Source organism: Ictalurus furcatus, chromosome 15, assembly GCF_023375685.1.
Source record: "Ictalurus furcatus strain D&B chromosome 15, Billie_1.0, whole genome shotgun sequence".
Classification (NCBI taxonomy): domain Eukaryota; kingdom Metazoa; phylum Chordata; class Actinopteri; order Siluriformes; family Ictaluridae; genus Ictalurus; species Ictalurus furcatus.
In genome coordinates this window covers 4,678,820-4,691,357 of record NC_071269.1, presented here as the reverse complement: position 1 = coordinate 4,691,357, position 12,538 = coordinate 4,678,820, and the positions used below count along the sequence as shown (strand labels likewise).

The window sequence follows — 12,538 nt, the reverse complement described above, 5'->3', positions numbered from 1 at the left end:
TAAAGAACAATTATATTTGCTTTATAGTAATATCATTAAGATCTTTTTGCCCATATTCAACATATTTGCACTTGCTAATGTGTGTGATATATATATATAATTTATTTTCATTTATTTTGTTGTGTGCTGAAAATAAAACCTTAAGCTGTGACTCTGAGCTTGCTCCAGAAGATGGAGCCCTTATCCAGGCTGTGAATTCCATGTGTGTAAGCAGATCCTGTTATGAATAAATAAAGCAAGACATAAGGACAATAACATGAACAATATATGGTTTTTAAAAAAAGACAAACTGGAACACAGTCCCGATGGCCAAACAGTCATATTTATTTAAATCATAACATGGAAAACAGCAGGAAGGCTCAATCACTGGAATGTACTTGAATCACATTTGTCTTTTACACAGCCTTGTGATATTTCCTCTCACAGACACACACTGAAAACCGCTTGGGATGGAATAATTAGAAAGTCTCTGCTAAGAACAGGAATGCAGGTCCTCACTCGCTCTTTGTATGAAATGAAACCGTGACTTCATGCTGTGTCTGCATCACTTTACAGAAGCAGAGTTTGCATTAAAACTTGAGGACTCCATTTGTTGTTCAGTCTTCTCGAGGTGTACACTGAGTGTATGTAATGTTTTTTTCCCCTTTAGAGAGCCTACAATTTCACAGCATAGAAAAACATAAGGAACAGAAGAAGAAAAAAAGAAAATGGGAAAGGCAACAGTGATGGGAGGAGTGATAATGAATGCACCATTGTCTTGGTGGAAGAGAAGAACAGGTGAGACCTATCGTAGAAGAGACCATTTGATCTGCTCTTTGGCTGACTGCAACACCTAGAGGAGAAAAATCAAAAAGTTAAATCATTTAAAAATTAAAATAATAACAATAATAAAAAAGCTGTTTAAAACCACATCCAAGCATTATAGGACACTCCAGATTTTTGAAGGACAAAACTATATGTTCATATATAAAATTGTGTTTAAGTGTTTTGTCTTAAATGTTTTATTCCAGTTATACCACAGCAATTTGACCATAACTACATTTTATTTTTTTTATAAAAATAAAAAAAAGGGAGCAGAAAAATACTCCAGGAATTTTTTTTCCAGAACAATCCTCCTGTACATTCTTTGCTTTTCCATTCTTTGCTTTATGCATATTTTACGTCTTTCCAACAGCGACTATATGATGTTGAGATCCATCTTTTCACACTGAGGACAACTGAGGGACTCGAACTATTACAAAAGGTGCAAACATTCACTGATGCCCAAGAAAGCAACACAATACAGGACCAGGGGGGTGTAAACTTTTGAACAGGAATTGTTATTGTTTTGTTTAAAGATTTTCTCCCACATTTAATACTGCCCTTCAGAAGCTACATAAGATATTTACATGTTTCCCAGAAGACAAAATAATTTACACTGATCATCAAAAGTTTACACCCCCTAGCGCTTAATGTATCGTGTTGTCTTCTCGAGCATCAGTGAATGTTTGCACCTTATGTAATAGTTGTGTACGAGTCCCTCAGTTGTCCTCAGTGTGAAAAGACGGATCTCAACATCATATAGAGACCGTTAAAAGGAAAGGGCTCAAATATGCAGAAGATGCTGGAAAAGCGAAGAATGTGCAGGAGAGGGGGGATTTTTCTGAAGAACAGTGGGCAGTTTAACTGCTCAGGACGAACAACAGACTCATGAACAACTCTCACAAAACATAAACACAGTCGTCGATCCTCCAGGTAACGGCACACAGTATTAATAATCAAGCGTGTGTAAACGTTTTAACTGGTTTATTTGTATATTATTGTTAAGTTATTATTGTGTCTTGTGGACTATATGTAAACATGTGTTATGTGAAATAGCTTATTCAGGGCAGAACTAAATAAAAACAAAATGCGATTTTTATGACCCTCTAATTTTAAAAAACAAAACACCACACAAAACTAGGTACTTCCTGTAATCACTTATGTTATAGCAGGACTTAAGGCCACATCCTGAAGATGTGAGAAAACATTAAAGTTACAGCCTCTGTACCTCTGACTGTTACAAAGTGCTGACACTGAAGTCTCTCAGAAAACTTCACCATATCAAGAATTACAACACACTTTTAATCCATTAATCCAAGCAGCAAAAAGAAAACCATAACTTTAAAGCATCTGGCAAAACACTACTAATGAAAGATGATGGGAAGGGGGCGGGGATTTCACGGGGGTGTCAACTGATTGGCCCGTCTGAGGTTTTGTTTCACCGCACAGTAAAAAACAGGACAGTTCTTATGGTATGTTTTTGAGTGAAAACTCATAGTAGTGTAATCCGGGAGGTTGGTAGGTCTGTAAAATGTTCGTCATTAATACTACATAACTTAGTTTGCTAAATTAACGTGCACGCTCTATAGCTAAATATTGCCATATTCTCCAATATTAGACTATTTATAGACTAGAATTTTAAATCACCAGAATAAGAAAATCTTCATTTATGTGATGTATGTTATCAGCCTTTCCTCTCTGGTGCCAGACTAAAATTACTAATCGATTCTTAACACTACTGATTCAACAGTATGCCATTAAAGCATTCGTTTTTATTTACAGTGTCATTACACAATCATTCATCAACGTGCAGGAAGAAACAAACAAACGTCCATGTGCATCGTTAACACCTTTTCATGTCACCTAACAAAAACCTAACACGATAAGCATGTTACTACTGTAAGTATAGCACCCATTAAACACAAAGCTTGTACAACACATACTCCAGAAAGCAGACACTGTCTCACACACGCCCACAAAGAATTTAAGCGAAACCTGATGCCTGAGTAATGCGTGCGCAGGGAAATATCCAGGAATTAATTAATCATTTTAATTTGAGGAAAGGCGAGGCATAGCATAACCATAAAGCAAAAGGATGAGGAGCGGCATTAATCAGGGGCGCGCGAGGGATGCAAGCAGTCTGTCACAGGCCTCTTAAATGAGACCATCAATCAGGCCATGGGAAGCCGCCGCTGCCAGACAGCCGCCAATAATTAGCCATCATGCTTTACATGTGGCAGACGCGGGGGGAGCTCGCACGCGCTGAAACCTCAGAGCGGCTAAACGGACCACCGCAGACTGATGTTATAAATGAGACACGCATGGAGAGGTTCAGAGCCGTGGCAAATAACAGTTAGTCTTGGTTACAATGAGACAACAGGAGAGCACACACACACACACAGAGAGAGAGAGAGAGAGAGAGAGAGAGAGAATATCAAGAGTCTCTTTACCTGAGTGACCGTTTGTTCTGTCAGAGGCACGTCATCACCCTGGAAGAGGGGAGAGAAAAATGACCGATGGAGTTCAGTATCCTTCAACACAACAATTTATTCTTCACTTCCGTTATACTGAATACTGAACCTCAATGTGCTAATAAGTGCTGTACATTACCTCTAAATGTGAAACGGGAGAAATTTGATTAGGATTATGCCTGTCTCTCTACGCCACGTAGCTATCCAACTTGACCAACGCATGATATTCAGTATGTGAAAAAATCCCATGTAGCTCACAAGGTTTTTGCCATCTTTAAGCAGACTGACTATTTTCACAGATGTGTTTATAAAACTGGTTCCTTACACTGCACAATCTTTGCAGGAAGATAGCATAATAAAAACATGTCCAGGTCAGGTTGGGGAAATATATATGAGGTGTCAGAGTATGAGGAAGAAAAGAACAACCATATTTTCTTTTGTCATTTTTTAGGCAACATCCAGTGGGTTTTCCCAGACCACCACACACACACATTTCAGCCATAACATTAAAAACTGCCTAATATTGAGCAGGTCTGCCTTGTGCCGTCAAAACAGCTGGGACCCATCGAGTCATGGATTCCACAAGACCTCTGAAGGAGTGCTGTGGTATCTGGCACCAAGGCATTAACAGAAGATCCTTTAAGTCCTGTAAGTTGCGAGGTGGGGCCTTCATGTATTGGACTTGTTGACACATCCCACAGATGCTTGAATGGATAGAGCTCTGGAGAATTTGGAAGCCAAGTCAACACCTTGAATTCTTTGTCATTTTCCAGTTCTGATGCTCACGTGCCAATTGTAGGTGCTTTCAGAGGTGTACAGGGGTCAGCATGGGTGCGCTGACTGGTCTGCGGTGATGCAGCCCCATCCACAGCAGGCTGTGATACACTGTGTGTTCTGACACCTTTCTATCATAGCCAGCATGAACTTTTCAGCAGTTTGTGACTAGCCTTCGCTCCCCACGCGCATCGGTGAGCCTTGGGTGTCCATGACCCTGTCACCGGTTCTCCTTCCTTGGACCACTTTTGGTAGGTACTAACAACTGCATACCAGGAACACTCCACAAGACCTGCTGTTTCGGAGATGCTCTGCCCCGGTTGTCGAGCCATCACATCACTAACCCTAGAGCCTTACGCTTGCCCATTTTTCCTGCTTCCAACACATCAACTTCACGAACTGACTGTTCACTTGCTGCCTAATATATCCCACCCTCTGTCAGGTGCCTCTGTAATAAGATAATCAACGTCATTCACTTCACCTCTCAGTGGTTTAATGTTATGGCTGATCTGTGTATTTTCAGTGTTGATAATTTGCTATGCATGTCCATTACTAAAAAAAGCTTTAAAAGTGGTCAAATATGTATATGACCTGAATTTAATATTGGCATGTTTCACACAAAATTACAACAGACTTACTATTAGGGCTGGGTGATATGACAAAAATATCATCACGATACCGGAGGACATTTCTACGATACACAATGTGCATCACAATATATAATTTAGCTAACAAACGGTCTGCAAAACAGTAGTAAAATAGACAAACAAACCAAAAAAAACGTTAAACTGAGTTTAATGTCTACAAAGACAAAGGAAATTAAGTTAAAAATAAATCTAATCCAAAAAAAACCCCAAAAAAACAGCAGCATCCATCCAGTACCATTTAATTTGTAATGATTAAAAATGTACATAATACATCACCATACCAACGATCTCTCAGAAAAGTCCATCACGTAATCATTTATCACGATATTATGTCGATATACTGCCCAGCCCTACTTAGTAACGGTTATAACATGGTCCTGTTCTACTTTGACAAGCTGCAGGATTTAGAAAGCAGTATGGCTGTTCTGGATGTTCTAGCTGTGTTTCAACAATATGATCCTGCGTGATGTACTTTTGTTGAATTTTCCGGTAAAAAAACTGTAGTGTATGGGTGTGTGACAGTGTTGAGAGACAGATTATGAAAGTTACCCTCAGGGCCACTCGGTGTACAACCTGCTGGGGGTCACTCTCCAGGATAACACTGTGGGGAAACATCAAGCATAGTCAAGTTACAGCGCTCACACAGAAGAAGACCAGTGAGCCAAACAACCACAACATGACATGACATGACATGTCTGGAGGAAATACTATTATATTATCTATGCTATTTATAATTACTAACATAAAATACTTTAATACTAGAGATAAAATATTTACTAACATAAAGCACTTCCATTATGCTTATTTTAATAAACAAAATGTTTTTTAAATAAAGCACTTCCATACTATTCAGAAAATATTTGATAAGAAAGTATTCCAATACTATTTATAAAAATATTTTCTGAAACATTAACATTAAAACTTTAACATTAAAAATAAAGCACTTCCATACTACTTAAAAATATTTACTGACAAAAAAATACTTTCGTACTACTTATAAAATATTAACTAAAAGAGTACTTCAATGTTATTCAGAAAATATTTATTAAGAAAACAATTCAATACTATTTATAAAATCTTTTTAAAAGATTTATAAAATGCTTGCAGGGTGGGTGAGTTCGATGAGGATGAAGGCCATGTTTTGTTTATTTTTGCTTCCACAAATTTGTACACATATATCTATAATAACAACAACAACTATAATAATAGCAAATTTTTTTCCATCAAAGGTGGTGGTAAAAAAAAAAAAAACCTTGCAAAAACAAGTACTCTCTGCTAATGATAACGTTTTAATGCCATAGTTTGTGCTTTGAGAACTGGCAAAGGTGGACAGTTTGTGCGCAACTGTTTTTTTTTTTGTTGTTGTTTGTTATATTTTGTTTTGTTTAATGATCACTTACAGTTGAGGTCACAAGTTTACATATGTCTTGGAGAATATGCAAAACGTTAACAGTTATAAAAAAAAAAATTAAATTAAATAAACCAAACAAATAAATAAATAAAGAGGGATTTTTATTTAGTACTGCACTGAATAAGCTGAATCAGCATCTTCTGCATATTTGAGCCTTTTCCAACAGCGGCATTATGATGTTGAGATCCATCTTTGCACACTGAGGACAACCGAGGGACTCGTACACAACTATAACAAAAGGCGCAAACATTCACTGATGCTCAAGAAAGATGATCGGCATAAATTGTTATTATTTTTTAAATATCTTATGTAGCTTCTGAAGGGTGGTACTAAATGAAAAACATAAGATCTTTAAACAAAATCATTTGTCATTAAAAAAAAAAATTAGTAACATTTTGCAGATTCTGTAAGGGGTATGTAAACTTATGACCTCAACTGTAACCTACACTGCTCCACATTCCTATCACAATCTCATCTATGGTACGTACAATAAGCGATGTATTAAATAAAAACATCATGTCGCCCAACATGTTTAAGGTTTAGTTTCGTAATGTTCACATGTGGGAGTACCAGTGTCTGGATGCGGTGACCGCTCTGTTAATTAAATTAAATCGTTTTGGAAGGTTCCAAGTTTTAATTCTCTCTTTCTACCACTTTTTTCCTTTTCCTTAGTTGTCAATTTTAAACGTGCAAACAGCAAATACATACCCTCCGTCTACAATCTCATCGACGGCTAAGAAAAGGCCCTCCATGTTTTCAAGTAAGGCTCTCTTCTCCACATTTTTCCTAAAAAAACAAACAAAACACACAAGCAAAAAACAAAAAAAACATTCAATGTAAGCTAGTTGAGGTTATTGTTACAAAATGTCCTGAGAGAAGCTCTAGATCATTGTCTCTTACCTCAGCATTTGACTGAGAGAGTCAAACAGACAGTTCAACACGGACATAAGCATTAACTGTAAAGAAAGAAATACCGATAAATGCATGAAACTGGCAGACAGACAGTTCACTGCATAAGAGAATCAGCGTTCAGCATTTACCTCATTTTCATGCGAGCTGCCGATAACATAGAAATACAGATCTATGTTGCTCTTGTAAACGACAGTAAGGCCTTCGAGCAAGGCGATTTCACCTGTTAAAGACCAGGACACTTTAAACAGAGGGCACACAGAATAGTAACCCAAACACAGTATTATAGAAAGAGCTGAACCACAGATGAAGAATACTCTGCATACAAAAAAACAAATTATTTACTGTCTGTTCGGTGTGTCTTGTTGAAGATGTTCTTCTCGAAAGCTTTCTGCTCTTTAACTGTAGGGTACGTGTCATCGTAATACTGAAAGAGATATAAATTATATATATAGATTAACACATAAATATCAACAAGTTTGTTACTAGTTGGTGAGATTAGATTCAGGTTCTTCACACCAGTAATATCTTCCCCAATTCACAAATTTACAAGAAAATAAAAAACAAGTGTTTTTTGTCATAAACACTTAATGTCCACTACGTCCATATTGCGAATGAGCAAACGTTTTAACAATCTCTCAAGCTGTATTGCTTGCGACTTTTTTGGCTTGCACACTGCACAACCGAGCACAGCCTAGGACTGCACACTACACAACCTTTTACCTGGAAGAATTGGGGATGAAGAGTGCTTCATTGGAAAAAAAAATTTATAATAATTTAAAAATAATAAAAACATCCGATGATCAGGGCCGATTATATCCTGTCAATCAAAAGAGGGCGGGAAAACACATTGATTTCGTGCTGTGTGTAAAGATGATGTCTCTTGTGTGGAATGATGACAAAACTGCAGTTTGTAAGCTCTGCACTTAGTAGGACTACATAAAAGTTGGTACAGTCTAATTTTTTTTTTTTGCTGCTCGATCTGAAGTAAAGGGCCAGTACACCAATGAAAGATTTAAATGAAGTTGACAAAAAAGTATATATATATATTGCACAGAAAAATATATTTATAGAGTAGTATATTTCATATCCAGTTAATATATAAAACAATTTATATTATATTTTACACTTCAAATAACACAACAAAATTGGTCAGCGATGGTTTTTATTTCGCCTCTAGAGGCCGCTTTTGTACCATATAATGACAGCACACCTTTCTCAGATAACCGGATGCAACCAGGGAGAACTATCAGTGTGGATTTTTGCTGATAACCGATAGTTTCTGCAATCAGTTATCAATGCTGATTAATCTGTAAAAAAACAAAAACAACCAAAAAAAACCAAAAAGCTATCAATCGGCCGACCTCCACCTTGATCTCTTTAGTGAAAAAACAATCAGGAGGGAGATTGCATAATACAGAATTAATTGCCGGCTTCATGTCAGAAGTGGTTGTAGTTCCCTGTTGCACCGCATTTCCCTTTCATCACTGTGTTGCAGTCATGCCACACTGAAACGCAGTAACTGTGTCGTACTCAGAGGCATGATTGTAACCAGAAAGCGTCATTTTCACGTCATTTCACATTCTCAGTTTATTATACTGAACCACCTTGAGACAGTTGGGGTACAGTGCATAGTATGTAACGTGTGTATATAAGGTAATGTTATTGAATTTCTCACCTTGGCATAGAGTCTTTCTCCATCGTTGTCCATAATTAAGACAGCTTTCACTGTGTACAGCGAAGGCTCCTAGGACAGCAACAGGACACGAGCGTGAGAGTTAATCACAGACTGCGTACATGATTACAGGAGACAGCAAACCAAAAAGGCAAAGGTTGCACAAATCACAACCGGTTGTGTCGGCTCTGATACCCTCATGCTGTAGGAACTAATACGAGACAAAATATTATATCCTGACTCATAGTCAGGGGGTAGAGTACAAATGTGTTTTCTGCCATTAACAGCTCCAGAAACATATAATTACCACAACAATGTATATATAAATAAATAAAAATACTTTATAAAACTTCTTTTCATCAAATCCGTTTTATTTGATCTGTAATATGAAACTTTTTGAAAATGTGAAGGCTGATCATTTTACACTGAATTATTGAAATGCATACATTTGTATATGGGGGGTGCAAATTCTGTTGTGCAAATTCTGAAACAGTTCAGAATTTGCACAACAAATTAGGATTATATCCTAATTTGTTGTGCTAGGGGGGTCAAACCTAAATATTTTTGGGAGCTTGCACGTTTTTACTCTATCTATTTATTTATCTATTTACTGTAATCAATGTACAGCTCCAATTCCTAAAGGAGTGTCCCAACATGAAAATGGAGCAGTCACTTTAGATAGCCATCATCAAAAAATATCAGTTAACCTAGTTAACAAGCTCTAGATAGCTGGTTAATTGTATTGTCCAGTTAGTATTCGGAGCCCTGTAAATCTAATAATTCACAATTTCAAACAGTTACACGGCTAATTTTTTTTTAAGTAGCACACTATACAAGTGCTCGTTCCGTGTATAGAAGTGAAGGCTGTGTCCCAAAATGGCTCGTCTTTATACCCGTAGTGCACTAAATACAGCACGAGAGCCATTATTCCCAGCGCTACTTAGTGCACTTACACAGGGAGAACACAGTCGTTTGACGTTCATCCAAAGAAAACTAGCCAGTCAGCTGCTAACACTAACTGGAACATAAAGCTAACTAGCTAGTGTTCGTTTAGAGTTAACGGTGCAAACTGTAATTATTACGTCGAAAGGCTGTCACTTTCCAACCGTGTTCCATTAAATATTTGTCAGTGAGATTCAAAAAAATGCGTTACCAAAATTAGCGTATCCATTCTTCCAGCGGTGGCTAACCGTGTTCCCAATGGTAGTGAGTGGTTTCTACTTCCGCCTGCATCATGAGGTGAAAGGTCACGGAAAGTAATCCGCGAACGTTCTTCATGACGTCAACTATATATATATTTTTTTATATATAAAACTGCTTATATATATATATAAAACTGTTATATATTAAACGCAGTGTATTAATCCCATGGACATTTTTTGTTTCTTTTGAATTCTGGATTTTGATTGGTTAGCAGATGTTGATTAATCTTCTATAAAAACAGCTCTGTAAATAGTTCTGGCTGTGAGGCAAATCACAGGTTTATATTAATGCACACCCTCTAATATGGCATTATTTCTATAGTAACAGTTAATCCATAGAGACTTGTATGTTATATATATATATATATATATATATATATATATATATATATATATATATATATATATATATATATATATATTAGCGTGTTGTTATTTAAAAAAGAAAAATGTGTAATTATTGATATGGTGACGTATTCTGTAAGAAGAAGGAGTCTCCAGTGTCAGTACTTTGTAACAGTCAGTAAGTTTTCAGACTCCAGGGCAGTTTCTCAGTAATAATGAAAAAGCTGTGTCTTGTTCATTTTAAGAACGAGAAAAATGGAGAAGCTGGTGAGGGGACAACAACTGCTATAACAAGTGATAACAGGAACTAACTTGTCATGCAGATGTCCCACAACATTAAATGTCATTACAAATGTGTTGTTTGAATTGAGGGGGCTGGTGATGGGGGTTCCTGGAGTTTTAAGGGACTCCCCCATAAGGGTCAAATAATTTAACTTCGGGGGTCCCCTTGTGTTTCATTGAAACAAGAGTACTAGAAACATAAACAGTGTCTGTTATTTGTCCCAGTTTCATAAGTAACCCAAACTAATTTACTGACATTAAATAAGCATTTATCTCTGAACAGTCCCTGGTTAAAATTCTTTATATGCAAGTAGTCTTCTTTATCTAACGCTACGTTAGCTCACTATCAGACAGTTGTAACTAGCCAGCTAACATAATTATGAGAGAAAAAAAATACTAATGTATCTAAATGTATATAATCAAGTTACAGTGTAATTATTATTATTATTTTTAAATATTGAAACCGAAAATGTAGCAAAATCAAAACCTTTGTTGTTGAATTTCTACAGGGCCCCCCCCCCAGAACTTTGTCACACTTTGAACACTGTATAAATGGATCAAAAGTACAACATGTTCATTAATAAATTAACATGTGTAATAGATGGTAAATTCCTGTGTTCTAAGAGGAAAACACTTCTAGATGTTCTGTTATTGGAAAATAATTAACCTCAGGCTAACAGTAACTCCACTTCACATTAGACCACATCACACCACCCCAGCATTGATTATATGTTTTATTCCTTACTTGTTTAATGTGTGCTTCACTGTTTTTTATACAATTTCCTCAGACAATAATGCTTAATGAATAACATAAAATAAATATGGAAAGGTGGAGATGATTCCAAGGACTCTGAGTAGACAGACAGTGAGTCCAGACAGTCTCTGGGGAACCAAAACTGTTCAGGACAGGCCCAAAATTTTACTGCCATCCCCTGGGCCTCAGGAGTAGAGCTGTCAATTTCTGCCTATATCCTTGAAAATGCGATATAATTGAAGGCTGAAATTCTCAGAAGCACACATGTCTGTGTCAGTCATGCTGATCTATAAGTCTATAACAGATTTAGTTCAGTCTGCTTGCACATTGTGGACTACTCATGTCCTGAGACCTTCCTGTCCCACTGTGTGGACAACTTAACCAGAGTTATTTGCTCATTCTAAGCTGTCTTGCCCCTATTGTATTTTCCATTCTGTCATTTTGGATTTAAAACCAACAGGCCACGACAAAAATAAGCCTACTGCCCTAAGTAAAGTACCAAACCACTTAGATTTTACTGGAAGTTTTTTTTTTTGCACACACATTGGCTCATGCACTTAGTTTTACCCCAATTTAGAGGTGGGAGTCTAGAGTTTGTTAATGTCCTGTATCATCATACATTCTTGTTTAAGGTGGGTGCTAAAGTAAAAATAAATAAACAAATAAATAAAAATTACAGTGCTGGTTGAAGAAAACGAATGCTTAAAACTTCTAAATAACTATATATAAATAACCTTGCATTTAAGTAACAAATGAATATTCCCTAATGCTGTCTGAATTTGAACATGCACATTAGGTTTTGCCTATCTATTACACTGCAATGTAATAAAGTGTCGAGAAAAATAATCAAATGTTCCCAAAAATGGCATCACCCAAACCTTATTATGTCTGTATATTTTTGGGATTTATCAAACATCCATGCCAAGCATAGCCCAGTAAACAGTATGGCCACTTGACAGTAGTTCTGGTTGTAATTCAAATTGCAGTTTTATAATAATGCACTCGCTCTAATATGTTATATTGTCTAAAGTAACAGCTTACACAGGGACTTGAATGGCAGATGACAAAACAAACATACAGTGCTGTGAAAAAGTATTTTCTTCTGTTTTTGTGTATATCTCATAGTAAATAGTTTTAGATCTTCAAATGAAATACAACATAAAACCAAGGCAACACACAATACAGTTATTTATTTATTTATTTATTTATTTATGTGTTTGTTTATTTATTTATTTTTATTGAATTAAAAAATAAATTATCCAACACG

General features: G+C 36.4%; 1 protein-coding gene across 2 annotated transcripts; it reads right to left on the bottom strand.

Annotated features, from left to right (window-relative positions):
- Positions 1-305: 305 nt before the first annotated feature.
- On the bottom strand, positions 306-9,940 carry copz1 (COPI coat complex subunit zeta 1). 2 transcript variants are annotated; one of them, XM_053643981.1, is made up of 10 exons: positions 9,842-9,940; positions 8,692-8,760; positions 7,359-7,440; positions 7,145-7,236; positions 7,005-7,060; positions 6,813-6,890; positions 5,243-5,294; positions 3,252-3,290; positions 751-832; positions 306-654 (listed from the first exon to the last, which is right to left on the bottom strand). In XM_053643981.1, exons 1-9 carry the CDS (start codon positions 9,857-9,859, stop codon positions 785-787), a joined length of 534 nt encoding a protein of 177 aa, XP_053499956.1. In that variant the 5' UTR covers positions 9,860-9,940; the 3' UTR covers positions 306-654; positions 751-784. The 2 variants fall into 2 exon arrangements, with proteins under 2 accessions (XP_053499956.1, XP_053499955.1); XM_053643980.1 differs by having other exon boundaries at positions 306-832.
- Between the last annotated feature and the right edge of the window lie 2,598 nt (positions 9,941-12,538).